The sequence below is a fragment of the Curcuma longa genome, chromosome 1, assembly GCF_044706935.1.
Source record: "Curcuma longa cultivar G26 ecotype Majalengka, Jawa Barat chromosome 1, ITB_CL_G26_1.1, whole genome shotgun sequence".
NCBI classification, from domain to species: domain Eukaryota; kingdom Viridiplantae; phylum Streptophyta; class Magnoliopsida; order Zingiberales; family Zingiberaceae; genus Curcuma; species Curcuma longa.
The window spans coordinates 21,719,986-21,746,353 of NC_133861.1; the positions used below are offsets into that span (position 1 = coordinate 21,719,986).

At 35.5% G+C, this 26,368-nt stretch overlaps 2 protein-coding genes across 2 annotated transcripts; one reads left to right on the forward strand and one right to left on the reverse strand.

Annotated features, from left to right (window-relative positions):
• Positions 1–1,175: 1,175 nt before the first annotated feature.
• On the forward strand, positions 1,176–7,174 carry LOC141832099 (pectin acetylesterase 8-like). The gene is made up of 13 exons (XM_074719616.1): positions 1,176–1,207; positions 1,986–2,107; positions 2,256–2,338; positions 3,742–3,868; positions 4,639–4,718; positions 4,840–4,926; positions 5,460–5,584; positions 5,692–5,752; positions 6,231–6,284; positions 6,376–6,453; positions 6,537–6,642; positions 6,736–6,878; positions 7,000–7,174. The coding sequence occupies exons 2-13, from the start codon at positions 1,987–1,989 to the stop codon at positions 7,105–7,107; spliced, it is 1,173 nt and encodes a 390-aa protein (XP_074575717.1). The 5' UTR covers positions 1,176–1,207; position 1,986; the 3' UTR covers positions 7,108–7,174.
• A 2,338-nt stretch (positions 7,175–9,512) lies between these two features.
• Positions 9,513–26,352, reverse strand: LOC141832007 (dual specificity protein kinase YAK1 homolog). The gene is made up of 18 exons (XM_074719503.1): positions 25,773–26,352; positions 22,665–22,864; positions 21,917–22,070; positions 21,717–21,826; positions 21,539–21,608; positions 21,342–21,424; positions 21,176–21,254; positions 21,020–21,060; positions 20,739–20,861; positions 17,550–17,700; positions 17,350–17,464; positions 17,162–17,244; positions 16,992–17,066; positions 16,578–16,652; positions 15,630–16,447; positions 14,578–14,757; positions 10,036–10,304; positions 9,513–9,823 (listed from the first exon to the last, which is right to left on the reverse strand). Exons 1-18 carry the CDS (start codon positions 25,962–25,964, stop codon positions 9,750–9,752), a joined length of 2,892 nt encoding a protein of 963 aa, XP_074575604.1. The 5' UTR covers positions 25,965–26,352; the 3' UTR covers positions 9,513–9,749.
• Between the last annotated feature and the right edge of the window lie 16 nt (positions 26,353–26,368).

A 26,368-nucleotide genomic window follows, 5' to 3' on the forward strand; every position in this document is an offset into this window, starting at 1 on the left:
ATTAACATTAAGCATTCTAAGATTTTCTTTAGGTTTTTAGCATTCATTTATTCAACAATCTCACTCTGAATTGATGAAATATATCTTCAACAAATGTGTGTTATCCTATCCACATTTTCATAGTCTTATCAATCAAATGTAGACAAGAAAATCTAGAATTATTATGTCTTGTGACACACTCTTATATACATGACTTTGAATTCATAACCTCTCTTGTTTGATATCGCTATGTTGGTTGTGCTCACCACACATGCAAATGGTTAGTTCCGACTAGATCTTGATCCTCATACAATTGTCTATTTAGTTCGGTAATTGATGTATGTGTAATTACAATTATTTATAAAAAATAATATGGATGGACGAAAGCTTAGTAGAGTTTACATCAAGAAACTGAGAATTTTGTTGACTTTCTATCATGCTCATCAACAAGAAGAAATGGATCATCAGATACTGACTATTCTTCGATATGGTCGTCATTTACAGTAGCTTGAATGTCATTGGCTGGTTGTGAATTCAAAGCAATTGAGTTTGATGCCAACTGTGATGTATGCCACCTTTCATTGCTCTTCAACAATTACAGTGCTTCATTTGTTTTTGAATTTTGACAAAATGAATAAATGATTGTAATCTCAATGTACAAATCAAATTATGTAATCCTGAAGAAAACACTATTAGAATTAAAAGAATTATTCAAGTAGCTGTAGTTGATCTTGACGGATACATTTAAACAACCTTTAAACTGGATACAAAAATTTAATGGAATCTTAGATTATTTGCAGGAGAGCAATGAGAATGAAGAAGAATATTTCACACTTGTTTCTTTTGATTTACAAGAAAGAAAAACAACAAGTCGTTCCGACAACAGATTATCAAGTCGTTAGTTTGGCTCTATTCCGACAACAGATTATCATAACAGCTTGCAGAAGGTGCATGGAATTCAACCCAAGCGACCACCGACACAAGTTATTAGTTCAGCGTCAAACTTTGCTGCAGTCACCGACATGTTCTCATCACGGACTATGACATTCTTGTTAGATCTTGCGCCACCAGTTGGGTCGACAGCCACTTCTTCCCCACCTCAAAATATCAGCGCAGCTTCTCAGCTCTGTGAGTGTGCCTACCTTGGATTTTTCTATATAGTGAAGCCTTCTTGTACATTAGCAGAGTGAGTTTAGGGCATAGTCTGAGTTCTTCAAGGTGTTTGCAGGTATGCCAGTAAGGAGTTACACGTTGCAACTCCCCTTTCTCGTCAAAGTTTATGCATGCTTCCTTATTTTTGCTTATATGAGATGATGGAAAGAGAGGAGGGATAGGAGACAAGATAAGGATGGGAAATAGTAAGAATGGATGTGGTTTAATGAATTCATATTTATTTATTTACTTGCAAATTAAAGAAGGAGAACCTAATTTAAAATTCTCCTTCCTTTGTTTACTTTAGGGGAAAAGTTAGAAGGATGAAAAGTCAAGGCTGAAATCCTTTTGGTGTCCCTCTTAATTCATTCCATTAGAATATTGTTAGTAATAATGCTTTTGGATAGTGAGAGCTCCACTTGTATCAGAAGGGCCGATATATCTCTTGATTATGACTTAGAGCTTAACCCTCTTTTTTTTTTGTTTGAAAGTTCTTTGACTTCTTGTTGTTAGTTTGTTGATATCTAGTTATTTACATTAACTTTCTTGGTCAGTTAGACAAGAGATTTTCTCTATGCCTTTAATTTGTCCTTCCACACAGCCAGAAGTTATTTCCTCAGTTCATGCGAGATTATTAATAGATATCGATCGGCAAAGTAATGAAATTAAGTTGACTACCTATGTATGAGCTAGGCTAGAGGCAGTTTTCCTCTTTTTTTGATCAAAGAAGCAGTTTGTCTCTTTGATTGTGTCCATCAACCTATCTAATTTGCTTCTTTCCTTCAAATTAAGAACTTCAATGTTGTTGTCTGAATTATAGCCACTGTTTCAAAACTTGTAATCTGTTTCTACAGAATGGAGGATGATAAAATAGGGGTGTTGACTTTGTCTCTCATTTGCACCTCTTGTCTACTACTAGTCAACGGATACGATGTGTCCATGACACTATTGGAAAGTGCAGTTGACCAAGGAGCAGGTTTCCATTAAAACTCCACTTTTTTCTTGAAAATCCACAATTTGGAATTCCTTTTTCAATCTTCTTCGAGTCGCATTCTGGTTTAGCAATCAGTCACATTCTGTTTTTGGAGTTAATTTAAGGCTTTTGATTTTAAGATATTTTGCAGTGTGTCTGGATGGAAGTCCCCCAGCTTATCATTTCTCTCCAGGTTTTGACTCTGGGGCTAATAACTGGCTGGTTCACATGGAGGTCTGCCACTTAATTTAACTTTCTTGTCATGAAAAAAGTAGGAGATGTTTATTTAACATTATATATTATTTTCAGATTAAATAATCATAATAAATATATAGTGGTAGTCCAAGCAAATTCTATCATGATATATAGAGCTTAGGTTTGTATTGGGTTGAATATTTCACATCTCAATTGTTTATATATACTATTCTAGTGTGATTTTAGATTGATATTCTGTTGTTTTGAGCAAGCTATTTTTCATCTCTTGGAATTCACTCATGGGCTAAACCTGATCCATATTCATGTGAATCATGAAAACATGCAATTCGAGATCTATCTCATATTTAGTACGAAAGAAAAATACTTGGAAGAGATTGCAAACCTGATCTAAATTCCTGTGAATCACCAAAAGCTACAATTTAAGATCTCATGTTTAAAAGCAACATACTTGAAGAGATTGCAAAGTAGAGCCACAATGAGTCTAGAGACCTAAATTCATCGAATTATCTTACCTAATTACTGAGAGTTTTAATTCTTTCTTTCTTCTTACTTGATGAAATTTTCATACAATATCTATATAGTAAAGGTGGAAGTCCATATCCATACCAATAAAATGAGCTAAATGTTGTTTGTCAATGAAAGGGAGTGTTATTACTTCTTTAGAGAAAATTATTACTGGTGGATCTAAGTATGCCTCTTCATTAACATAACGATCATGACATCGAGGCAATTGGTTCACTCCCACCAATTGGAGGAAAGAAAACTTATGAATTCTGATTTGAAAAAGTAGTTTCCCTAATCCATCCTATGGCTATTTATGGACTAGACCATGCCCCTTCAATGGGTCATGACTAGTCAGTGCAAGTGTTTTACATGATATAGATTCCATATGTGCCTCATAAAAGGATAATCTGGTACATGAAACTTCCATCAATATTAGGTCTCGAGAAAGGATTGGGCCACATTGGTGTTGCAAATTTATCTTGTATTGTAAGAGATTGTTTCTATGACACGATCTCGTGACCACAAGGTTACATGGCAGTATGCCAAGGCTTCCCTTCCATATGTGCCTCATAACAATGCGAAATTTCAAAGTGCACTTTTCATTAAAAAGCGACTCATAATGTTGCATATTCGCACAACATCACTTATGTGCATTACATATAATTCGTGTTCCAACACTAACTGCATTTTACAAGACTTGATGGGTGTTGCTTCATTCATAAGTCTTTATTTCCCTCCAAAAACTAGATGTGTAACTACAACCCCATATGACTTCTTCCTCCCTGTATCTCTTGAACAAAAAAAAAAAACTGGTTTTCAGCTTTTTTTCTTTGAAATTGGACAACAATTTATACCAAATTGTTCTTTAGAGCTCCTGTTGATAATTGGACTAATGTATCATCATCTTCATTTGATAGGGGGGAGGCTGGTGCACAAGTATCCAAGATTGTCTTGCTCGGAAAGATACTTTCAGAGGCTCATCCAAGTACATGAAGCCTCTTGCATTCTCCGGGATCTTAGGCAATAAGCAGAAATCAAATCCTGGTACATTTCTCTCTCTCTCTCTTCTTTTCCAGAAGAAGCAGTATCCCGAGGTATTCATTCCACACGTAGTAAGAACTCATCTACACCTGAATGATAAAGGCTGACATCTGAACTAAATGTAAGAAAAGGAAGCAACAATCTTATAATTGATCAATACTTCAGTTGAATTTCTAGGCTTTCTCCCTTTTGTTAGTGTATAAATTTATAATCTAAATTATAGAAGAAACAGAATCTGAACCAATAACTATATTAGTCTCACCGACACTATGTCCACGAGATGGCAATGCAAACCTCCCAAAACTTATTGTGTTTGTTGCTGATAGAGGACATATAACTGATAAATCCTAAACTATACTCATGGAAGGTAACTATGATAGATAACATTTTATGTACTTATGCTGTTTTGAAAATTACTTTGTTGGAACTATGAAATGGATGTATTAACTTTACTAGTTCATGAATAAATAGATACCTCTTGGATGATTACTTGTTCTCTTTAATGATAAATATGTTCTTCTCATCCTGTTCATCGATGATATAAAATCCAATTTGTGGTTTTGCTACTTACAGGCAATCAAACATTTTGATCAGATATGACTGTGTAAAAGGGGTTTTTGAGCCACTGTAAAGATATGAATGATATCTTGCTTCTTTCATAAAAAATTCAAATGAAATATTACTTTTATGTTTTTCTATTTTTATTTAGAAACTTTGTTTTTAACTGAAGTAGTTTTCATGCATTTTATCTCTCTTAGCCTGACCACATGCAGATTTCTACAACTGGAATAAGGTTAAGATTCGATACTGTGATGGTTCATCATTTACAGGAGATGTGGATGAAGTAGATCCTGTAAGTGAGATAATTACTTGATGCTTCTGATCAAACTAGCTGATGAAACCACACTTATCATGAACAAAATTGGTAATTTGGTTAACTCTATGATGCTTATTAATGCCTTTTTTCTCACCAGGCAACAAATTTGTACTTTAGAGGAGCAAAGGTTTGGCTTGCTGTTATCGAAGAATTGTTGGAGAAGGGGATGAATAAGGCAGAAAAAGTAATTGCCTTTCGAATCATGGAGATTTGTGTTTAGCAAACTTGATTGATAGATCACTTTCACCAAAAGTTACAAATGGGTAAAATCTAGGATTTTAAAAAATACACTCTCCCTCATGAATGGGTGGATGAACTAGATTATCAAAGTTAATTTGGGCACACATTTTTTAGTTATTGAACTAAAGAAGATTCAAGTGCAACATCTCCTCTATTATCATGTTAAATTTTGATTGGATCTCTAGCCCTAAAAGCTTGCATTGTTAGGAAAGCACTCAATCAATAACTTCTCATTCATGGCAATGCTAATATCTATGTTATTCGGCCATGGGTATGGGCATCCTACACGAGTGTGGATCTAAGTGCCCAACATGATTATTTCTAACTTTTTTTACAAATGATCAGCAGGGGATATTAGGGGTTCATTCAAAGTGTGTTGGTTCATTCAAAGTGTTGGTGTCTACATAATATTCAACTCAAGCACAGAGGATAGATGAACAGTTTAAGTGAATTTCTAATAAATGAGCATGATTGCAGGCTCTGCTTTCAGGTTGTTCAGCAGGCGGTCTGGCTTCCATAGTACATTGTGACAGATTTCATGATCTTCTACCTGAGAACGCAACCGTTAAGTGCCTCTCGGATGCTGGCTTTTTCATAAACACGTAAGGCTGGCTTTTTCATTGATGCTATTTGATGTTACATCAATACATTGTTCAAGAAGTAGTATGTTATTGCTTTAGGTAACAATGGTTATGGTTTTTCATAACAGGAAAGACATATCTGGAGCAGAGTCTATTGCATCCTACTACAGCAATGTTGTTAGCACTCATGTACAGTATTTTTCTTGCAGCTAAAATTTCTTTGTAAGAATGTTTTCTTAGAAAAATTTTACAAGGAAAACAAATTATTTTCTGCTATTTGATCACATCCACCACCACTCAGCCACTTTCTTCGCCTTTTGACACCCTTTCTCCACAATATTGAGTTCATTGTCTACAAAGTAGATCAATTGGAGACAATGAGAGTGGGAAGACAGGTGAAAGTCATTTCCCGAAAACTAAATTTAGTGTTTTCATTCATATTCTAAACATTTTCTGTTGATCAAGATTATAGGAAAATACTTCACAAAGCAAACTGAGTCTAATACTGACTATGGATTTTCTTTAATGTATAGAAGTGCAAACTACAAGATAAAAATTTCATGTTTCCCAAATTAAAAGTACACCTTGTTAATTGGTGCTATTTTTCAAGCTTTTAGTGGTTCTAGCACTTCATGTTTGGCTGCTTTTCAATCATTATGATCTACAGGGATCTGCAAAGAACTTGCCATCTTCATGCACTTCGAGGATGACTCCGAGCATGGTGGGCAACATCATTCTACTAAGAGACTGACTTTTTTTCTCGAAAAATATAGTAAGTTCATATTTGAAAAACATTAACCATTGGAACACAGTGTTTCTTCCCTCAATATGTGGTGCCTGAGATGCGCACACCTCTTTTCATTCTGAATGCAGCATATGATGCATGGCAGGTCACAACTTCATCTGATAAGCCAATGCAAAACTTATCGAAAAAGAAAGTGTGATAAATTGTATTGTGGCTTTAAACTTGCAGATCAAGAACATTTTGGCTCCGAGTTCTGCTGACCCACATAAGACTTGGAGTGATTGCAAACTTGATATAAAGCAGTGTTCTTCTGACCAGCTCGAGACAATGCATGGTAAGACTTTCTTTTTGATCCTTAGCATCTGTTTCAATACATGGACTCTGTTGCATGAGACTACTGTTGGTGTAATTGGCATGAAATGAACAGGTTTCCGGTCGCAATTCCTGAGTTCTTTGCCGGGGCTTGAGAACTCATCTATTGGCATGTTCATAAACTCATGCTATACCCACTGTCAGTCAGGAAGCCAAGATACATGGCTAGCTGCTGATTCTCCTTCACTAAATAACACTGTAAGCTCTGCCATTCTCCACTTGACCTCATTTGATCTTCATGAAATTAAACATCCTGAAAAATAGATTGTCACTATAAAAACCCAACACCAACATGATTAAGGATTGTTGTTTATTGTAGCCAATTGGCACAGCAGTGGGAGACTGGTTTTACGGCCGGACTGTGTTTCAGAAGATCGACTGTGCATATCCATGTGATTCATCATGTATCAACCGTGTGTATGATTAGGCAATCTAGATGGCTTATTCTGCTGCAACTGAACACTTGCAGTTATATTAATTCTCTAAGCTGAGTGTGACAAAACTAAATCAAAGTTTCTTGCATGTTGTGTTTCTCCCTTTCTTTCTTTCTTTCTTTCTTTCTTTTTCTCAAGAAAAACAGTTGCATTTGTTCTACATGAGATTTCTATTGAATCTCATTGTCAATCGACGAATTCTCGATCGTGAAAGAATGAATGAATTGGTGATCCTTAGTGAGCAAGTTTGAGTGGGTAGTTCTTTGTGGATAGGGTCTTATGAACAAATACCAATTTATCTTCCAACATTCTGGAAAAATAAAGGATCTAAATTCTAACCAGTTGCCTGAAACAATTTGTTTCCATTTCCTTCAATCAGATATCACATTCTTGAATCTGGGTTAAAATGTATTTAAAAAAAAAATAAGGCATCTCCACTGTTCTCGGCCCTAATCGTGGCACAATCTCTATCTCAATCTCAACCACCAGCATCTCCATTGTCTCAAGCTCCAGATTTTCGACACCATCTCTATCTCAATCTTAGTCGTCGGCATCTCCACTGTCTCGATCATAGGTCTTGGTACTATCGTTGTCTCAGTCTCAGCCATCGACATCCTCACTATCTTGGCTACAGTCACTTGTCTGCCTTGGTCATCTACAACCAACCTTGGCCTCATTTGCTTGTGGAAGGTCTCAATCTCAACCGTCGATATCCTTACTACCTCAATCTCAAGTGTCGACATTGTTTACCCTCTGGGGCACTCAACATTGACCTTGTTTCCTCTTCTCTCATCAGATTGAACCTACATTCTACATAACCCACTGAGAACACATGCGGATAACGATTGTGAATATTCTAAAACATATGGTATTTTATAAATAGTGGAGCAGTTAAGAAGTCATCAAATCCGTTCCCTTGGATACCGCCCATTGGACATGTGGCGTTCATCTAATGGATTGACCATCAAGAGTTGTCGGATCTAGTCCTCTATTAGCCCACACACGAAGACAATGAAGAGAAAGGTGGTGTCCCATATGGAGATTCTTTTCTGACAACTATATAAACCTTAGAGAAGCTATGTGCAAAGGATTTGAATTCTAGGCTTACACACATTTTCTTTTTGGCTCCATCAAGCTCTCACTTGTGGTTTTTTTTCCAGCCCCAATTTTCATACTTCAAGCAATCTTAACTTGAGCATTGAAATGATCCGTTGGGACTTTCCAATGTCAGTCTAACCCTCTGTTAAAGTGCATTTTAGGTCATCCTCATCCTCTTTACCTATGATTTTTGAAAAGCGTGCATGTTAAATTGTTCGTTAATTAGTGGCTTGACCATTCATAATATTTGGTCTGAACACCATAGATAAAAATTAGAAATAGACATTTGATATCCACTTAGACATTATCTCCCTTTTAGTTCTATTATTTAGATTTTTCAAAATTTGATATAATAAAAAATTATTAACAACTGAAAAAAAAAATTGGTCGATAAAAAATTCTCTTTGGTGATAGGTATTTATCATAAGTTTTTTACTCGGTTAATAAATCTCTCTTCATCTCTCACCCTATCTCCCTTGCACATGTAATTTGTGATTGGGTCGAATTGGCATGGCAAGTTGGAAGGCCAAACCGGTGGAGTGAGCCAAGCAGGCTAGTTAATACAATTGATTTGGTGAATCAGGTGGCTGGTAGGTGCGGTGGATCTAGTGGGTTGGTCAGTTCCATGCGAGTCAAGCAATCCAAGCAAGCCGAGAGGTCCAATTAAGTCTAGTGCACCATTTAGTCTAGGAGCACTACGTGAAGATGGTGAATCAAGGGAGTTGATCGATCTACTAAAGTTAAAGTTAGATGACAAGCTAACATATTAAAGCGAACATGTTGGTCCCTTGTCCTGACAAAACATGTTGGTCAGGGTGAATCGATTAACGAAAATATGCAAGATGGCTAGCTCGAGCTAACACGTTGATCTGGGCAACTAACCAAGCTGAGAGGATATGTTGGCCCAAGTAGACTTGGTCAAGGAAGATTAGCTAATTTAAATAGACAAAACAGTTCGGTACATCGATCTAAATTGAAAGGTGCGTTAAGTAATCAGACCACACTTGTTTTGTTTGTCCAATTTTGAAAAGGATAAATATTTTCCTATGCGTACGCTAATAAAAAAAATACATTTTTAATAAATTTTACAGACACATCCAAATAAAAAAATATTTAAAAATATTTTTTATAAAGAATATGTCAAATAAGTTATTTTCCCACGAACAATTAATTTATACCTCTTTGGTTAATTACATGTGTTTTGGTATTAAATGTTGGTTTTAAGGATGTACCGGCATCAGGTTTTGGCTAATTACATGTGCTCCTTTCTTCTAGCTGTCACTGCTGGAAAAAAAAATAATTGAAGATTTAACCACTTGAAACCATAGGATTGCCCTCTGAATCTGGCCACAGACAAAAAATGATGTTGAGATTTTCGAAATCCATCAAAGAAGATATAAAGTTACCACAATGACAACATTATGTGAAAGAACAATGTATCAACAGCCCAATTAATGACAGTCAGAAATAACACAAGCAAAGCGACTGCAAGCAATATTTTGGCGCCACCAACTAATAATTATCCCATTTGGAAGGCTTAAATCTTTCCGTAGTCCCTTCTAGAATGAGCCATTGGAAGGGCTGTTGTCATTGAATGTCCACCCCTCCGCCCTACAATATCATTCAGCACTATCAGATGATTATTCTTCCCATCGTGCCCAAGAAAGAAAATTTTGTCAACATGAGTTGGACCAAACCATGTCCAACTACAGGTATGCTATATTTGGTGATGTCAGCCACAAAAATCACTACTAAAAGGAACTGCAAAAATGATGTCATTTTGATAAGAAAGGAAACCATAAAAAAGAAAGCTGTATAATTACCCCATGGCATGCTATTGCTGAACATAGCATTGGAAGAAGAATGAGAATCTGTTATGTTGTAATTTAAATGAGCTGGCTGGCCATGTTGATGGTTTCTTTCACTATGCATAATGGTCGGGTTCATATAATTATACCGATGAATCGATTGCTGTCCAAAACGACTTGGAGAGTTCTGTGAAAATTGGGGTGGACGTCCATTTCCACCGCGTGTATCATGAGAGGTAGAAGGGCCCTCAGCAAGTGAATATGCCTGACGAAGTCCATCTGTTCTGAAATCAAACAAATAGGAAAACAATGAGCTGCACGGCATAGAACTAAAATTACCAAAGAGAAATTGACAACTTGGATGAACAAGATTCTGAGCAGCACACAGGTATATATGACGAATTGTAAAGCACTGTTGTAACACTCGCGTGGGTAGCAGAGTATAAAACAAAAATAAGCATCAACAAAATCTCACTATGAATACATTTTCCCTCCTAAAGTGTATATTTTGATGGGACTTTTATTTTACAAGGTACATTAATAAAGCTATTGGTCTAGTGAGTTTAATCCCACTTTAGTCCGGGTTTAGGGTTCTAGTATGTCTATATATACCCCATCTACATTGGTGATCTCAATATTATGATAAACAATACAATATTCTCTCTTTCCAAATTCTACAGTGTGTAACATTTGACTTCACATTATGGATATCATGGAATATTTTCCTAAATTACTTCAGGACCTTTGGATAGTGCATGCTCAAATCTCTTCTTCCCAATACCCCACCTACATTGGCGATCTCATTATTATGATAAACAATACAATATTTTCTCTTTCCAGATTCTACAGTGTATAACATTTAACTTCACTGAGGATATCATGGAATATTTTTCCAGATTACTTCAGGGCCTTTGGAAAGTGCATGCTCAAATCTCTTCTTCCCGTACATTATATTCAGAGCCATTTTCTGATTGCATGTGAGGAATTGTTGTAAAACTATTTTCCCAAATTAAGTAAAAAAACATGACAAAATATAAATATAATTTTGATCAAAATAAAAAATCACATTAAGTATATGTTAAAATAATAAATATAAAATATGGCAATGCCATATTCTATTCAAATAATAATGTTACAATAAACTAATTGGTAAAACAAAATATTAGCAGTTAAATGAAAATTTCAAACCAACATCATCTATGATATCAAATATAATTATATTTCCATTTTAAGAGAATGGAGGTTAATTAATGCACTTCGGTTGTTTCTAATTAATCCTGAATTTTAAGAAGTTAGAACTTCCAAAGGACAGGGTGCAGACAAAATTGAAAGGTCATGAATACAATTGTTTTTTGGACTTGGGGGTTGGACATGAGACCCTAAACTACGTGCTATATGCAACAAACAAAATACAATGGACATAAAATTACCTCCTAATTGCTTACATCTGTACATTTCCTCTTCTCTTAAAACTTAAAACCCTCTGATTCAAAAGTAATCAATTTGAGTGAAGGTGTCTACGGCCTAATGTTAACATTAGGGCTAACAAGGCCCCAGTGCAGGGAAATGTAGCACAATTGTTGAAGCCTGGTATGTGTATAATGCTTACAAGTATCAGCATTGATAGTTGGATTTCAATTGATCCTGGCTGCCGACTTCCTTGTTGAGCAAAGTTGTAGTTGTCTACCCAACATCAACAAGATCATCCAGATACTATTCTGGCTAAGATTAATCATAGATGTCTAAGATTTTTCTTATGGATTTCAACTCCAACTCTTCTTATGAATTTAAACTCCACTGCTAACTAAGAAATTGAAGAATAATTAGTGTATTCTAGTTCTCATGTTTATTACCTTTGTAAAGAAATCTCCTCAGTTAATCAAATAAAATTATATAAATCATAATTAAATATTTAACATATGTTCTAGTTAATGAAAAATACTTTGTTACTATGTTATGAAATGTTTTTTTATTTTTTGATAGAAATTGCATATATAGCATCTACTTTGTCGTTTCAAATCCAACTTTAACTTTAAAATTTTATTTGCAAACATATACTTCCAAGTATCCTATTAAGAATATCATCATCGTCTCTTTGTTGAATAATGTATCCAAGATGCTTAAAGCTTATAGGAAATTCATCACCATTCATGTCATTATTATACCCTCACCCAACGTTTAAAATATCGAGTCATTCCAAGGTTTCGATCCCAGACCGAAACGATACAACTTCGGTATCATATCGTACCATACTGATATACTTTCAGTATTTTTAAAATATAAAATATATTAATTAAAAATAAAAAAAATTAATCTAAATATTTAAAAATAAAAAAATTTAAAAAATATTTTTTAAAAAATAATAGGATAATTTTATGAGGCGTTAATTAAGTCTATTTAAATTATATCAACTATAACTAGAAGTTGATTATTAAAATCTAAATTATAAAAAAAACCAATTTCACGACCGCGACAGGGCACGCGCAACCGGAGCACGCATGATCCACGCGACGCCTCCGAAAGCATCACCGGACCCAGACGACGCCTCCAGACCGTATCCCGACCAGAACGTTGGTGCCGATGTCGGTGCCGATCCGCTGGCGGAACGAAAATTTTCGTCAAACGGCTCGAAATTTGAATCATTGCCCTCACCTCTTTTCTTATATTCTAGTTAGTAATACAAATTTTGGTTTCTAAAGCTTCTCTCCACAATTCTGACTTTGACTGGCACTCTTATTAATGAATATATATAGACTTAAGCATGCCCTCGATATAAACCTATAGTTATACAAAAACAATTTATTTCATTATTAAGTAACTCAAACACTAGTAATTATATTTGTACAAAGTATAAATAATGATAAAAAAACAGTGTGCAATATATGGAAAAATAAATAACAAAATGCAAAAGGATCATAGCTTCTAACACTAGCCAATTAGCAAAACAGGTGTAGCAAGAAAGCCCCAAGATTTAACATACATAATTGGCAATTTTCTTTCATGACTTGTTACTTGGATGTAGGGGTGAGTAAAGTATTGGTTAAACTGAAATAATTGACCAAACCAACCAAATTCGGAATTTCAGTTAATTCAGATTTCTTTTTTAAATCTCAATTATTTCGATTTATTTGATTTGATCTCAATTTTAAAATTCAGAATTTGATTAAACCGAACCGCTATCAATCAACTACTATATTGTTAGCAATTGACTGTTGTACTTGAATCAGAGACTCGACTAACCCATAGGAATCGACTGATATGCAACATCAATCAACACATCAGTAAGAAAAGTTTGGTTAGTTCAATAACTGACCGAATTAACCGATTTTATATCGGTTGGAGTTGTTCAATTTTAGTGGCAAAGTTTAGTTAGTTCGGTTTGTTAAAAAAAATTTGGTTCGGTTTTGATTTGTTCGGTTTGGTCAATTCGATTTTGAACCGCTTGCTCAACCCTATTTGGGAGGATGAATACAAGGAAAGAAAGAAAGGGGAAGAAAAGGAACAAATTTCAAGCACGAAAAATGATTACCCATGTGAACTTTTATTACTTTCCCTGCCCTTCTTATTCATGCATAGATTAATCATGATTGAGTTTCTTATAATCATGATTAAGTTTTTACTACAAGACAAACAAGAATTTGGATCTCCTCCTTGCTTATGATACTTAATTAGCTCTGATGCTTTTGTAGCTAAGTTCACATCAAACCCAATCCAAGTGATATCTCTTTTTTTCTCAACTATTTATATATATTTCTCTGAATATTATATCATTTTCAGCAAATTGATCTCTTCCTTCTCACTATCTTGATTTGTTAAATTAAATTAGACATAACATTTGTGAATATGTTTAAATTTTTCTAAAGATGGCAAAAAGTCGAGTTGAACTAGTAAACTAAATTTGTCTGGCTCAATCAGATAGACTTACACAAATACATTATTGCATTTGCAGGTTACAGGATGCAATGAAGTGCGTGACTCACAACTCAATATTTATATCAGTGGTCACATGGTAAGCTAGCTAAATCAGTTAATAAGATGCTCACACATTAGAATAGAAACTTCAAACATCTCATTCATGGAATTGTTTTCATTTGCAGCACATAATTGAGCAAAGAAAATAACGAGCACGGATGCTATAGCCATATAGTCGAACGAAATATTAGCAAAGAGATATCATGAGAGAGGTTATAGTTGTTCAAAAAGTAATGAAAAAGGACAAAAGAGTAAACCTAGAGCACAAGTAAATAGACCAAATTTGGTCCAGGAGGCATAAAAATAACCATGAATAAGTAGCATTCACAACTTGTGGGATACAATATGCAAAACTTCCTACCAATTTCAATGACTAATAAAAAGTTTGATAGGAAGATATGATCAACCAAATCCCAAGCAATGATGGCGTCAGATGACATGAGATAAAAGAAAGTTATATTAACAAAACAAAGCAGTGTCAGAAACACATTGTATGACATTCAGCATCACATCTTCTATCAGCACTAAACTGCAGAAATCAACTATCTATCACTGATAACAAAGTGGAATAGATGATTGTGATACCTTTGGTTTGATGGTAGGAATTTTGAGCTTACACGAGCTTGATTATGACCAAGGCTATATCTGTTATTCCCACCTACAAAGCTGGCAACATCTGATGGGTCATCAAGGTGTGCGCAATTTGCAAATTCAGTTCTTAGTGAGCTGCTGTCTATGCTATCCTCTTCTAAAAGGGATTCATCACTGGGGAAGGGGAAAAAAGAAATATAAAGCATTTAGATGATTAAGCTATAATCTAAAAAACTGCAAAAAAAAAAGCCAAGAAATTCAAAAAAAAAAAAAAACCATAATAGCAGTATGATAATCTTAGGAATCCTAACATTACCAAACATCCATAAATTTTTGCTTTTCCAGTAATAAGAGTATATATGTAATAGATTTAATTTAGAGGGGGGAACAATAAGAACTTCAATGTAAAATCCATCTGAATTTTACACAAGTGATTATATGAACTCAAGACATCCTTGATCTTTGATAGCCTTTCATATGTAGTATATATAAAATAGATTTAGACACACTGCCAGGTGCAGTATACAAAGGATTGTAAACATGACAAAAAAAAAATCCATCAATTGTCATGTGTGCACTACACATCGGTGGTAAAAGCAGAAGAAAGTGCATAGGAAGACAAACTAAAATGAATGTCTTAGCCAATTTGGTCAAATATCATTAAAATTAAGAGTGAAACCCCATAACATTGGTTGACATCTACTAGAATTTGAACTATTTGAAAGAAAAAAATAATGATGATGATAATAATAAACATTTAATGTTTTTGAATAAAAAGGAACACGTTCTAGACAAGATTAGATGGAAGCTTTGCGATTTCCATAGATGAAAACTCTATATAAAATAAACTGTGCTAGACCTCTTTACTGTATCCGCTAATAACCATCTTGCCATAATAGTTAATCCTACAGCCCCAATAAAATACTATTGAGCCTAGGTACATTGAATGCATCAAAAGCAATCTCACAAGCCAATTAAAGTAGAAAAGAAATGACCAAGTTCTAGAATAAACAATAGGTTTGCAGGTTCCAGGATTCAGTTTTTACCTGTATCCAGGGTCCCATTCTCCAGGATGAGGCACTGATGAACTTCCTTCTGTTTTGTCAAATGAAACTTCTGATCTGTGAGAAGAAGGCATGGAGGAGTTATGCATGCAAGATGCAGGATGACCTTTCAGATTAGCAGAAGTAAGACTACAAGAGCCATTTGCTCCTCCCATCTGTTGCCTCCAGTTAGAATGACTACCAACTAAACTTGCAATATGAGGGCCACCATGTCCTGGAGACTGAGCCTCGGGATAGTTAGAGGTCATGCCATCACTACAAAATCCTTGCCCATGCTCAGATGCACTTCCATAAGACTGCATACACATAGTGGGGTAGCCCACACTTCTTTTATTATATTGACCAACAACAGCTGCTTTGCCCAATGAGATACCCCGAGTACCACCTCTAACTGGTGATGTTGGACCATATTTTCCAGGCGAAGCTGATGAAATTTGCATCTGAGAACTTGGAGGAGTAAACTGAGAGGGACTTACTCCAAGAGACATTGGTCCCAGACCTCCATAAGGACTAACACCGTAGCCATTTCCATGAGATAGCTGAGATCTCTGTCTGGCATCTGGACTGGCGCCAAGAAATTGTCCTCCAACTTGTACATGCATGTTGAACCCAGATGGACCAAGTGGTGAATTGTAGACGTGAATAGTGTTAATTTCACCATAGCTTCCATAATTGCTTTCTAGACCTGTATTATCATTATAGCTACCATGGCTCCCAAAGCTGCCATAACTGCTTCCATAAGACATAGGCACCTTGTGAAAGTGAGGGCTTTGTGATAAATATTTGTTAACACTTGAAACCTGAAAAATGAATAGATTTCTTCATAAGGACATCAAATTAACAATAAACTTTTAACTAAAAGTTATGATGAAATGATCATAAAATCAGACAGTTTACTGGTAAAAAATAACAATGGGGTTTCACAATGACCTGAGGAGAAAGACCAGCAGCTAGCCAATGACCACCTCCTGGATTGTGATCCACAGTTACAGTATGCATGACTGGCTAAAATTTCCAATAAATAAAAAAATTCTTAGTTTACTATCTAACAACAATCCAGAGTAAGAACCCTCATAGAAACAGTAGCCTTCAGAATCTAGAAGCGAGCAGAGGATAACTTAATTGACATAAATTCATTGTCATGAAGCCATGCAGATATATCAGTGAAGAAAGAAATGGAAGACTTCCAACTATCAGAAACAATTAACATATAACTAATTATAAAGCCATAAAGCCTAAGATAAGTCAAGCTACAAACTGAGGGATCTCAACCAAATGCCAAATGTCAAAGTAGAGATCACAACTATAGCAGATATCATAAGGTTTGGTTTTAATAGAACTTACAATTCTTGGAGACTCAGGGGGTGGTTTATAAGGACATTTGAATGGTTCTCCAGTGACAAATGGATGGCCTGAAGCCTGAAAATGAGACACCATATGTAATTGCGTAAATAGGAATAGCAACTCCATAAACTATTAACAATACAAGTAACAAACTAAATTAGAATGATAACCTGCAAAGGAGACCACCGTTTTCCAGGGTCAAATTCAACAAGACCCCTCAAGAAATCAACCAAGGCTAAGCGGGTTAAGCTTTCTGCAAAATGTTTACAATCTTAAAAATTTAATAAGCAAATGCTATCAGCATCTGCGAAATACAACCTTGTAATCCACTTCATGATATACAACCTTGTCATCTAACCTTTTGACTTCTCCTTTTCGGACAAATTTTTTCTGTATGGATAGTTGGCAACGATATCATCCAACTTTACATAATTGAAGTAGTGCTTCCCAATGGCTGGTTTTTTTGACTCTCTCTTTGGAAATATCAGAAGAAAAATACATGTCTTAGAATGTAGAAAATATGAAACAATTATCTCTTACAACATTGTCAAAACTTACTGATTCATATTCATCCTCAGTCAGAATACGATAAGCACTCGTGACTCCCTTGGAGGTCCCATCATGCTCTAAATGATGAATACTACCAACATGCTTAAAAAACTTGCTAGTATTTTTTGCATCCCTAAGCAAGCTATCAGGTGGTTGTCCGCTGCATAAAATATCACACCAAAATCACCATTAGCAATCTGGCACAGCTTTTGTAATCAACCAACAGAATTAAGTAATAAAACCACTAAATCAATAGAATCATACCCCTATTGTTCTCTGGTAGATTCTTACAACACAGTCCATTTCCAGTCTTTATTACGGCAATGCGTTAAAAGAAATAAAGTTGCCCCTTCCCATTTTAAATTTTAGAAACAAGAAAAACCTCCATAAGATCCAAATCAATAGGTGTAAGTGTTGCATGGTTCTACAAGTTTATCCCAGAATGGATCTAAAATTGCAAGTCACACTTGTCCCTAGATTAATAAGGGCCATGATGAAAGGACAAGGGGAACTAAAATACAAGCAACAAATTCTGAAAATTAATACATGAAAAGCATGTTTACACTTCCTTGTTGCATCAAAAAACTTATTTTAAAAAATGTTAACCTAAAGGAAGATTCAATGACTGACAAGGCTAAACCATATAACATAATTATGATAAATGCAAAAAATATACATGGAAGCAATAAAATCAGAGATGACAGAACAGCCAACCAAAGAAGTCATTTTTAAATAGTGGGGGAAAAGAAAGACAAATAAATAAGAGAGAAGTAGGGGGGGGGATGCATTAAGTTGGAAAGATAGATGATAAGATCGAATAGTGTTTTCATCATATTATTTACTTGGATAGATAGATAGAAGGATGGAAAAGAACCAAAATAACAACAACAAAAACTTCTCTCCTTGACCTGCCTGTTTTGATTTATCAAAAATAAGGAATGGAAATTCAGTTTGATCCACCCACTTTTCCATCCTTTCTAGCCCATTTATCCAAGTAAACAGCATGAGGTATCAAAAAATTAAGGGATTCATCCTGCCATCCATCCACTTATCCAATTAACAGACCCCAAAAGTAGTTTTGTGGTCTTGAGAGCTAGATAGCCAGCAAGATCTACGTAGATGATGTTAATCATGTACTAAAATGATATCAAAAGGTAATTAGGCAGACACCTTAGCAGTAATTCAACCGTCGTGTCTATAGAAGGACATTTTGAATCTGACCCAATCTAGACAGTGACCTCAACTATGGTCGAAATTCCGACGAGGGAAGGAAACGCCTTAGCAGTAAATCAACCGTCGTGTCTATAGATGGATATTTTGAATCTGACCCAGCCTAGACAGTGACCTCAACTATGGTCTAAATTCCAACAAGGGAAGGAAACAGCTTGCAAAAGATGCTAGGGACAGAAAGAGGGTAGGGGAAAAAATACGAAAAGAATAGGTAATTATTTTTCTAGTTTAGGTTTCCTTGGAGAGAAGGAAAGAAGTTGAGTTTCCATTTTGGCTATTTCCATGGAGGTAAGGAAAGAGTGAGGGAAACCTATTTTTTTCCCAAAAAAAACATTAAATCACAAGTAGATTTGAAAAAAAAATGATTTTTTTCTTGTCGACTTTGAGCACCATTGCACATGAACAATGATTTTTCTGACTAAAGTAAATGGAAGCATATTTGGGCCAAACCACGGAAAAAATGCCCTAGTCCTTTTTGTCCCTTCTTCGCTTTCTGCCAAAGGAAACAGAGATGAAGAGAACAGCTGGGCAAATATTTCCACCAGCTTGTTTTGTGTCTGTATTTCCTTCCTCCATAGGAAAAATAGCCCAAGGCACTAGGAGATAGGTTTTCTTCTATTAAAAAGTCATATACAAAAGGAAAAAAAATAGAAATACAAAATAGAGAGAGATAAACAATAAGACTGAAACTCAAATGAAAAGACAGAAGTCTAGAGTAGGACAATGAAATTGTATAGTTATAGTGCATCAATCAAAGTGAAGAAAATTTAGAAAGAAATGGACATATTGCTAGATATATGAGCACAATTGACAAGCCTGCACACTCAATTTACTAATATGCACGCAATCCTATATGCTCAGATGATCAGCTATTAACTAGCTTTCTTATGTTACCCTGTATAATGTTAGTGTCAACAAATTGTATATGCAAGAAATTAGTTTTACTGCATGAAAATTTTAACTACATATAACTTCTTACTTGGAGCTAAGCACCTGAAGCAACAAAGGAAAATAGCATCCTATAAGACACTAGCAGATTCACAAGTAATTTTTAATGGGATGCCACGAGCTGTGTAGAATAGAGTGGCAAATGTAGAAGAACAAAGTTGACACAATAGTAATTTTTCATTCCAGTCTAAAGGTACTATTGCTTCTTAGTCGAGCTCTGGTGCATATCCCAAACAAGTCAAGGATTAAATAATTTTCATGAATACTAAACAAAATTCTTGAAAAGGATTTATCAAATATGAGTCCGCTAAGAATGATGAAAGTCATAGAAAGCAGAGATTAAATTATTAAATCAAAATTCATTCACTAATCAACTTAACTTTGAAGATTTATAAATTATATGTAGAAGTAAATGAGATACACAAATAGAATCTACAGTATGTAATGGCGTACATCAAGAATAGTTGCAGTTAATTTGTTTTGGATTGCCATGCCTAGTAAAAGAAAGATGATCTGCACACAAATCTGCAATCTAACCTATATTCTATAACTAATTAATACTACTCTAAACCTTCTCGAATCTTATCTTCGAGTTATTTCGGTGTTAAGACTGGTGGCTGGCATCAATATCAAAGCAAACATCACCAGTAATGGAGGAGAAAAAAACATGACACAATTCTTACTACCTATTAAACTCCTGGTTATTTGAGCAACAACTTCCAACAGTTTTTACTTTATAATAAGATAATATGAAATAAATCAAATTAGATTAGTAATGTGGATGTAGGTTGAAACTTAGATTAACTTTGACTAATCTCAGTGTAATACTATAAGGATAGCAATATTATTTAAGCTCCTGTATCATCGCAAACAAGAACTGTTCACTCAAAGCAAACACAAAAAAAACAGCTCTAAGATTAATAAAATCTACAATTTCACAAACTACTCAACTCATTAGCTGTAGCATACTGGAACAAAAAATGTGCAAACTTAAAAAAGAGAGGGAAAACAAAGACCTACCCAAGTATCTCTTTCATCCGATTCAGGAGATCATATTCAGAGGCTCCAGGAAACAAAGGCAAGCCAAGAAATAACTCAGCAACGATGCATCCAAATGACCACATATCAATTGAAGTCGTATATCTTGCAGAATATTAAGCACAAAACACTTCTACAGAGTGATTACAAATATGAAATATTTCCAGAGAAATAATAAATGCTCTCAATTCAATATCAGCATTCTAATGAGAAAAAATAAATCTCTATGCTGCTGATTGTAAAAGACATATATGTAAGGATACGGATAACCAAGAAGAACTTCAGGAGACCTATAGTAGCGGCTCTGCAACACATAGTAACAAGTATAGCAAGATTAAATGCATACTAAACATTCAACGACCATTATTCTTAACATAGTATTATTGTTGTGTAAGATTAATAATGAGATAGGCAAGGACCTGTATGTAAGAGTACACTGTGCGACCTTCCATACAGGCTGATCCAAAATCAATAACTTTTATTTGTGGTGGCTTCAGTCTATAGATTCAGAGAAGATTTGTATCCATATTCAGTGAACAAGTAGATAAAAAAAGGTCTTTCCAGCTCTTTCAATTAGCACCTCACCTTGTAGAAATGAGTATGTTTTCTGGCTTCATATCACAATGAATTATACCAGCATCTTTCATGACAACCAATGCATGCAAGATCTAAGAAAAATTGGCATAATATGTATGAAGAAATCCTATAAAACAAGCTTCTATTCAACCTAAGTTGATAATATGTCTAAAATCAAAACTTGAATATTGAATGACACCTCTCACCTGCTTTGAGAATGCCTGCACAATGTTCAGAGACAAACCTTTGAAGTGGTTCATTTTGATTAGTTCATACCTACAACACTCAGCACATATCAGTGCCAATAGCCATACAAATAGAGAACTCATTTTATACAACATCAAAACTATGTAAGATGTTAATATATACCAAAAGACGGCTTACAAGTTTGAGCCAAGCATTTCAAAGGATATGCACAAGTGTCGATGAAATACAAAATAATCAAGGATCCGGACTATGTGATGTTTATCATCAGGATCATACTTCTTATTTAACTGAAAAGATTAGAAAAACACTGAAAATAGTTGTCATGTATACAAATAGTTTGATATAAACATTCACAACTCTTCGTTTGCATCATTTACCATGTCCAGAATGGAGAACTCAACCACTGCCTGCTGACAGTAAGCAGGTTGGTTCTTAATTATCTTCACGGCAACATATTTGTTAGATTCCAGATCCCAGCATTTGGCAACCTGTCCAAAGGTCCCTTGGCCAAGGGCATCTTTGACAATGTACCTAAAATCCAAAAGGGACATAAGTATGGAAGTTGTTACGGGTAAATTAATGATACAAATATTTAGCATCAACTATGCTAAGTTCCCATAGTCAATAGCTCAAACATTGTCCATTCTGTCTTTCAATTATGTAGTCAAAATTTAAGGCGTCAATCATGGTTTCAGATGTCTAAGTATAATCTCCTCTGGGTATATCAGTCCAATCAACACTATAACATGGTATATCAGTCATATTGATTTATGATATTTCTAGCATTTGTCCAACCATGACTCAAAACCAGTTTCAACTGATAAATGTTATTTACAGAGATTAACAGAGAATTGAGAACGATTGGAAAACAGAAAAAAAAACAGCCTTGAAGTAATTACATCATGTAATACAAATCAATTGATCAAAGAAACAAAGAACATTAGAAACAGGGAAGTTTCAATCAAGTGTCCAGTGATTGAGCTACAAAAGATAACAATAAACTCAGACCTTTACTGTCAGAAAAGACTGCTAATGTTGCATCTTAATACAACAAAGAATAAATTATAATAAATAGAAATGCAGTGTACAAAATTAATTGATTGTAATTAACATGAGAAGCCTAACCTTCCTTTTGTTTCTGAGTTGACCAGCTCAAAGTTCACATACAAGATGAGATCTGAATTGGCATTGTCAAAACCATCATTCAGTACTCCAGTGGATGGATTGGTTAGGAATCGTTTTGGATTCAGTGACTCTGAATATCTAAAGGCAGGATTGCATGCTTGGAAAGTTTCAACTATACCCTTGGTCACTTTTGGTACAAGCTGGATGAACAAATTTCATCAGTAACTAATATTTGGCTTTGTACTGTCAAATATTGCAATTGAACGGCATATACGAACATGTCTATGAAACTCTGCATGGCAACTAGATCAATAGCACAAGTTCTGGATGGGAATTTACAGTTAGTGTAAGACAATACTTCATTTTCTCATGAAGCAGCTTAATCTATCGGCTGGCCCCGTGTTACCAAAAAAAAAATATTCCTCAAGGAAACTGTCATACAATCATTCAGAAAGGTAAGAAAGTAAATGATTAAATCTGTCAAACAAAGAATTCAAAACATCTAAGCTCACTTGGTATAATTAAAGAAGGAAACCACCTACCCTGGTTAATATGGGTTTCATTCAGGTACTAAACAAGCATGGAGTAAATACAAAACAGCACATTGCAGTCGACACTATAAAGTCAATCACATCCAAATTTGTGGCACAATGCTGGGTGGCATGCATAGTGTATGCCTTGACATGCAATAAGGTTTTAAACACCTGTTCTACTAATACAGTTCAGTCAACATAGGATCCAGACTATATGCCATCAACGAACTAAGTACAGTTATTAGTGTTTGGTTATATCAATCATTGCTTTCAAATAAGGTCCATGCAAGACCAGAGGAAAAAATAACAATGCAGTGGTATACAATTGATGCCAAGCTATAGGTTCAAACATTGGTCCTGCTGAATCAGTAAAAACAGCTTGGTGCATATACGTCCACTCAAACAGTAATGAAAAAAATGTAGAAGTATTATATGCAGTATGCACTTCATTCATTTGATAGTGAATGTTGGGATTTAGTTTAACATAATAGTGCAATCTTATCCATTTATAAACAGGCTAATGTTTATCAATTCCAAGAGAGGAATAAAGACATTGCACGAGAAAGAGCTAAAGTGCCTAATCTCTTTGAAGTCATGCAGTAAAAGAATATTGAAAAAGAAAAGAAAATTTGGTTAGGCAATGAGAAGCCTTGTTCAAAGTCATCTTGAGGCAAAGAGACTAAGAAGAGGAAAACACATTGGTAATTCAAAATCTTTTTTATACGACTTTTCTCAATATTTGCTATTTTGAATGTTGCTATTTGTTAGAAATCTACTGATTTTTTTTATAAAAAAAAAGGTGTTTTCGAGAGAATGACAATGTACAGTATGTTTTGAGAGCGCTTGGTATGATGCTCTAGGCCCCATATAGGCTCCAGATTTGGAGTGGGTTTGGGCCAACCTTCATCGTGTGCAGGACAGAAGATGCTGGTTTGATGAGCATTTGCGTTGGTGGCTGAGGCATGTGATAGAATTGCAAAGAGGCAAGGCGACTATATTTGATAAGGGAAGTGACAAAGCCAACGACTATATTGGGGACATATGAAGTAATCCCACGAGAGAACTCCATATTACTGCTACATCAAGATCAACAAAGAGACCAAGAGATCGCATCTAAGCAATGACAACCAAGAGTAAGTTTCATTCTTAAAGTTCTATATTTGATAAGGAAAGTGACAAAGCCAACGACTATATTGGGGGCATATGAAGTAATCCCACAAGAGAACTCCATATTAATGCTACATCAAGATCAACAAAGAGACCAAGAGATCGCATCTAAGCAATGACAACCAAGAGTAAGTTTCATTGTTAAAGTTCGGTCCTCACTAAAAATTCCAAGAAACTAGAGTTAAGAGAGTAGTATGTCCCAGTGGATGGGAAGAGAGTAAAGCATAAAGGAGCAAAAGATGATGACTCCGCTATGTATTTATAGGCTTATCCGGCTTAGCCCTTTAATAGAGATTCATAAATTAAAACTTTACCCTAGCAGAGCTCTAAATCTAAAGAGTTGAAAATAATAAAGTAGTCTTAGTCAATCATAAAAGAGAATATTAGATCAATACCAACTATTAACATTATACCCAATGGCTAATCTAGCAAAGTAAGACTAACATACAAGAAAAGTCATTGTCTTTGTCATACGACTATATCAAATCCACAATAATCACCTAAAGACATTGACGAAGAAACTCTAAGCCTAGAGAAAAATCTGCTTAGCTACCATTTGGGAGGGATGAAATTGTTTTATTCTAGTAAAAAGAGAATAATCACAAGCATATTTATTGAACACCAATGTAATTCATAATGACTAAATACAGTTTGTGAGACTAAAACTACATATTCTAACAAATCTAATTGTTGACTCTAACATAAAGCACACAACTTTCCATCTATTTTTGTAAAAATTTTGTTACATTATCATAGCCATTTTATAAGTATAAAAATAAAAATTTGAAGAAAAAGTTTAAGAAAATAAATATGCTAACAAGAAAAAAAATGTTTGAACACATATTTAATATTACTAGTAACTCAGAAGTACAAACTGCAGACATGGTATTGTCATTTGAGGAGTCTATACAAAATGAAGTTTCCTATATTTGGATAAAAAGAATAGCTACAACCCCCCCCCCCCCCCCCCCCCCCCCCCCCCCCCCCCCACATATACAGTAGCTTGATCGTAAAAAATTAACGTGCACTAAGGTACATCTAATAGACTCAACATGCCACCTAAATTGGACCTTCAGCTCATATATATCTAGTCAATCTAAATTGGACTATGGTATTGCATGAACTCATAAAAAGACATAACATGAAATTGAATCGTTTCTTTTTCTAGTATTAATTCACAGAATGGAATTTGCATAAAGTCAAAGCAGGTGTGACTCAGAATTTGTTATATGCATATACATATTTATAGTTGGAACCCCTGGTCCCTGAAACTGTAATTACCAATATTTGAGATGGAGCACCTTGTGACTACGAAATAAAAAAAAAAAGTGAAAACAGATAAACTACACTAGTTTCAGTGGTTGCTGGAAAGCTAAAAACGATCTATGAGCGGAAGGAAAATAAGTACGGATTTCTTGACGATCTTCCGAAGGTTGTTGGTGTCACTTCCGCGGGATTCCGGCGAGTACTCCCCGGATGACTGGGCAGGAGAAACATACGGGCGGAAAGCGCTCCAAAGAGGATTCCAAGTCAGAGAAGCCCCGGACGGAGTGCAGCGAGATCCATCCGCCTCCACCTTACTGGAATCAGCCTCCGCCATAGAAGCCCTACCGATCAGCCCCACCGGACCACCGTCATCCGCGCGCCAACGACCTGAGCCTAAGAAGTCGGTGCAGCGCCGAGATCACCGACCACGTCAGCAGTTCTCGAATTCGTTGAGCCGACAGCGCGGCAAGCAACCCCGGATGAATCCGGGACCATCACCTCAGTTCCGACGCCGCATCGAGGCGGCGAAGGAAAGCGGCAACGAACAGATCGGGAGCTCAAAGGCGGAAGAGGAACTGGCGAGGGCTAGGGTTGCGATCAGTGACGACGATGATCCAAAACGGCGATCGAAGGGAGGGAGGTGGGAGGGCAGATGGGAGGGCGGACGCGAGGGGAAGAAGCGGAAGAGGGGGGACAGAAGTTGAGCCTGTCTCCTCCTCTAGGAAATGAACCCAAACT

Excerpts from the sequence above, each read along its gene's own strand:
- LOC141832099 (XM_074719616.1), top strand. The coding sequence starts at position 1,987 with ATGGAGGATGATAAAATAGGGGTGTTGACTTTGTCTCTCATTTGCACC. Across the intron at positions 2,339-3,741 it reads ACTGGCTGGTTCACATGGAG|GGGGGAGGCTGGTGCACAAG; the intron begins GTCTGCCACTTA and ends TTCATTTGATAG. Across the intron at positions 6,879-6,999 it reads CTCCTTCACTAAATAACACT|CCAATTGGCACAGCAGTGGG; the intron begins GTAAGCTCTGCC and ends TGTTTATTGTAG.
- LOC141832007 (XM_074719503.1), bottom strand. The coding sequence starts at position 25,964 with ATGGCGGAGGCTGATTCCAGTAAGGTGGAGGCGGATGGATCTCGCTGC. Across the intron at positions 17,067-17,161 it reads AACGGTGGTCTCCTTTGCAG|GCTTCAGGCCATCCATTTGT; the intron begins GTTATCATTCTA and ends TCTCATTTTCAG. Across the intron at positions 10,305-14,577 it reads TTCCTACCATCAAACCAAAG|AACAGATGGACTTCGTCAGG; the intron begins GTATCACAATCA and ends GTTTGATTTCAG.